We start from the raw sequence: 2,456 nt of genomic DNA, 5'->3' as shown, positions 1-2,456 counted from the left end.
TGAAAGGTAAGAAAACAGCATGAAAGAAAGAAACTGATGCAAAATAACTAGGCGTATCTACACTCACATGAACATCAAAGCACTTAGCATAAGCACCAAGGTCTGTACCAGCACCAATTATAAAACTGCTTAGATTAACTGTCTCAATACTAACTCAGCATAATACACTTTGATACTACTCGTCTTCCTACTGGTAAGATATAAATAAACACTTTCAATTATTATTATATTCATAGTATTCCACCTTACTGCTATTATAATATTATCAACTGCTGGTAACAATAACAATAACAACATTTAATATTTAATATTACTGCATTTTCCTTTCAATTATTATTTTTAATTCATAGTATTCCACATTATTGCCATCAATATATAAGCGTTCACAAAATGCAATAATGTGAAAAAATGAAGAAATGATGAATACCTTATGAATGTAAATGCAGCAAAACCTGATTTAGACTGGCTTTACCACATCATCAACATATCAAATTTGCTTGTCTGTCACCAAACACATAAAATATTCAAATGATGTAGTCAATGATACCTTTCTCCTTGTACATCTATTTATACCATTTTCATTTAAGATAAGCATTAACAAAATCCACCAGTCATGTCTTTGTATGGATTGCTATCTACAGGTTGTTAAGCACCAAGAATAAAATATCACCAAAATTCAGGATTTTCTGACTAATACATACTTCTTTTGGTATGACATATCCTTCTTTGTCTTGTTTTAGCCATATTTCACTAATAATGGTTGTCCTTATACTGCTTTACTTCCAATCTTTGAATCCAATCAAAACATAAATGAAATGTAATGGCAATATCTAAATAAGTGTAATTCGTAATCTGGGTTTTCCTAATCTTCATAATAGTTTTCTTTAAAGATGAAAACTTTGCATCTGTCAGTTTATTTCCATGATTTCTTAGAATATTGTGTGTCAGTTGATAATATATATGAGTGGAATGCCATTGTGCTCCTGCAAATTCCAAGAAATATGTAAAAAGTAAAGTGTATCCACATTCCCACATGCTCAGCTGAACAATACAGCATTTAGTAACATGTTCACACAAGATCACCCAGGTAGAACAGTTGCCCTCTTTTCATTCTTTTACAATAAAACAAAGCTAACTCTCCATGATTATAAACTATATATGTAATTACTTATGAAAATGTACATGGAAAGCTGTGTATTGGCACCTTTTTGCGTAACCTTGATTTTTTTTTAACACAATAGCACAAAAAATGCTCACTAACGTTCCCATCACTTCCTTGTTTCAACGCCTCGCACTTCGCACAAAATGTTCGATCCAATAAACAAATAATCAAATATGGAACAGGAATCCGATCCCAGTCCTTAAATAGTCTTTCTGGTCGCCTGATGGAACACGACCTACATATCATGCACGGTTCTGTTCATGACCGTTAAACGCGACGGCCAACCGCACCTGAAACGGAATATCGCCAGCGTTCAATTCTCCTCCGTACCTTCAGTCACTCTTCCTCTCTGTGGCAGGTCCTCGGGAGTCGCCGAATCTGCCATGGCCTGCACTTGAAACTCCGCCATGTTGAGAGGCAGACGAGCTCGGGTGGCCCTCGTTCTCCCTGCCGCATCCAGCTCACTCTCGCGCCCCCTCCGCGTGCACTCTGTGCTCTCTCTCCCTCTGACAAGTGACAAGGGAAACGGTTTGTTGTGACACGCTCTCAGCCTCCCTCCTCCCTCGTCCCCTCGCCCTGCCCCTCGAGGCCCTCACGCCCTCCCTCCTTCCCCCTGCCCCTTGACCTCCCCCCCTGCTTTCCCCAATACCCCGTACCCTCCTCCCTATCCCGTCCCGACCCCCGAGGAGACGAAGCGCCACCGGGGGTCATCGCGCATCCGGCAACCTCGATGGACTCTCGTGGGAGGAGCTTCGTTGTTGTTTTGGTGTTCTTTTCAGCAGAGGTCAAAGTTCACACGGACTGAGTGCCCAGGGTTCGTGACGTCACGGCGGTGCCACCCTTTTTAGGGGTTGGTTTTACGGATCGATTGGTGGTTGGAAGGGGGATGGTTTGGTGGAAGAGGGAGAGCGGTAGAATTAAAGGTTTGCGCATGAACAATGTACCGCTGTTATACACTTCCGAAGTTGTTGGTTTCAGTTCAAACGCTTTAATGAATTCGATAATGAAGGAGGTATCACTTTGTGTACAGTATTATTTAATTCATATGTCTCTTGGAAGTCACTGTGAAACATATGCATCGTATTGTTTACACCTGCCTTGCTACACAGGCTTTCTTTCATTAACAGCAAGCGCGCGTGCATCTTCAGGTACCAGGTACGGATCCGGAGATGGCCACTGAATGTTAAGTTGAGCGTAACTGTTTTGTGATAAGGTCTTTGCATACACGGCATGAAGACCTGATCTGATGCCACTATGCTCTATGTTAAATAGTTATTTCTTCACGAAGTGAGCG

The 2,456-nt window shown here is 41.2% G+C and overlaps 1 protein-coding gene across 5 annotated transcripts in view; it reads right to left on the bottom strand.

Annotated features, from left to right (window-relative positions):
* LOC119592056 (coiled-coil domain-containing protein 50-like) overlaps positions 1 to 2,456 on the bottom strand; it is a 14,069-nt gene that overhangs the window by 9,758 nt on the left and 1,855 nt on the right. Inside the window, exon 1 of one of the 5 annotated variants that reach the window (XM_037940858.1) lies at positions 1,493 to 1,790. The exons of 3 other annotated variants lie outside the window; for them this stretch is intronic. In XM_037940858.1, the coding sequence (XP_037796786.1) occupies positions 1,493 to 1,571 (79 nt within the window). In that variant the 5' untranslated portion in view covers positions 1,572 to 1,790. Of the gene's footprint in view, positions 1 to 1,492; positions 1,791 to 2,456 lie in introns of those variants that run through there. One more of the 5 variants, XM_037940859.1, reaches the window with a different exon arrangement.

The sequence above is a fragment of the Penaeus monodon genome, chromosome 29 (assembly GCF_015228065.2).
Source record: "Penaeus monodon isolate SGIC_2016 chromosome 29, NSTDA_Pmon_1, whole genome shotgun sequence".
Lineage (NCBI taxonomy): Eukaryota > Metazoa > Arthropoda > Malacostraca > Decapoda > Penaeidae > Penaeus > Penaeus monodon.
Note: the sequence above shows the minus strand (reverse complement) of the source record. Positions and strands in the feature narration are given on the sequence as shown.